This window comes from Octopus bimaculoides, chromosome 4, assembly GCF_001194135.2.
Source record: "Octopus bimaculoides isolate UCB-OBI-ISO-001 chromosome 4, ASM119413v2, whole genome shotgun sequence".
Classification (NCBI taxonomy): Eukaryota; Metazoa; Mollusca; class Cephalopoda; order Octopoda; family Octopodidae; genus Octopus; species Octopus bimaculoides.
The window spans coordinates 42,729,052-42,730,406 of record NC_068984.1 but is presented as its reverse complement, the minus strand read 5'-3'; the positions used below and the strand labels follow the sequence as shown (position 1 = coordinate 42,730,406).

At 32.3% G+C, this 1,355-nt stretch overlaps 1 protein-coding gene across 1 annotated transcript; it reads left to right on the top strand.

Annotated features, from left to right (window-relative positions):
• The first annotated feature begins 254 nt into the window (after positions 1–254).
• Positions 255–998, top strand: LOC106881828 (uncharacterized). Its single transcript, XM_014932343.1, has one exon. It carries the CDS (start codon positions 255–257, stop codon positions 996–998), a length of 744 nt encoding a protein of 247 aa, XP_014787829.1.
• The last annotated feature ends 357 nt before the right edge of the window (positions 999–1,355 follow it).

The following is a 1,355-nucleotide window of genomic DNA, read 5'->3' as shown; positions in this document are numbered from 1 at the left end:
CGGGAAAAGTAATACATCAAGTGTAATATTAAAAATTAAAGACAGTTTTATTGAGCAGGAAAATAATTTTACTAACAGAAATATTTAATAATATCAAGGTTGATGCAAGAAAGGAACGTTGAAGAGAAATACTGTAATAGTAGTAAAGTATTTTAGTTGCACTTTCTAACAAGCTAAATTATAGTTCATAGCTGTGTAAAGGAATATTTCGCTGAGTGAAATTTTTTTCTCCTTCAACATTCTATTAAAGTTTAATGGAAGAAAACAGTAAAGAGTTTGAAATGTCCTATTTTGGTAGAGGATATATGCAAGCTTCTGTAACCATTCTACTTCCCCCATCGACGGGAGATAGCATAATCTCGTTTGCTCAATTGGAAGCAAGTTTCGAAGGGAACAGAGTAACAACAGAAAAGAATTATAACATTATGTTAAGCAACTTACTACCACTTATGAGCAACGAAATTAGAGACTTATTAACAGACCCTGTTAGGCCAGGTTCATATTCTTCTGTGAAAGAAGAAATACTAAACAAAACTTCCAGCTCCAAACAGAAACGATTCGCGAAATTATTTAATAATGAACAATTAGATGATGCGAAACCTTCTCAACTTCTTAGAAGAATGAGAGAACTTCTTGGTAGTCAGCTAATAGAAGAGCCATTTCTTAAAGTAATATTCTTTAATAAGCTACTAAACAATATGCAAACTCTACTTCCTACAGTTAAAGAACAAAGCTCTCTTAAACAGTTAGCAGATTTGTCAGATGGTATATTGGATATATCATCATCAAGTGAAAATTCAAGAGTTAGTCAAATTGACAGGGAGACTGTTAATGCATTATCCTCCATTTCTTCTGAATTGAAAGATATAAATCGAGATTACGAAAAACAGTTTAAAATGCTAACAGATAAAATTGAAAATCTTCAATTTGGAAGAGACAGCAGGAGTTCTCCTGTTCGTAATAGTGGAAGTTGGCGTGTTCGTTCAAAAATTCGATAGGAAAAATTCGATAGGAAAAATTCGATATGCTGGTATCATTCAAAATTCGTTGTATTAGACCATGTTCCTTCGATTTTTTTTAAATAAGAAGATGCCGGAAAATACTTCAACCACAAATTAGACGTAATGAAATCTGTGGTTCATCTTTTGAAAAGTCGTGTATTCTTCGTATTTGATTCCAACTCGAAACAAAGACTCTTGGTTGATACAGAGGTGGCTTGTTCTATTTGGTCTAGTAAATTTTTTAACAAAAAAACCGAAACCTGCTCAATTAATACTATAGGCAGTTAACCAGTCTAACATCAAAATATTTGGAGAGATTAGCTTGACTATCAACTTACATTTAAGAAGAGAATA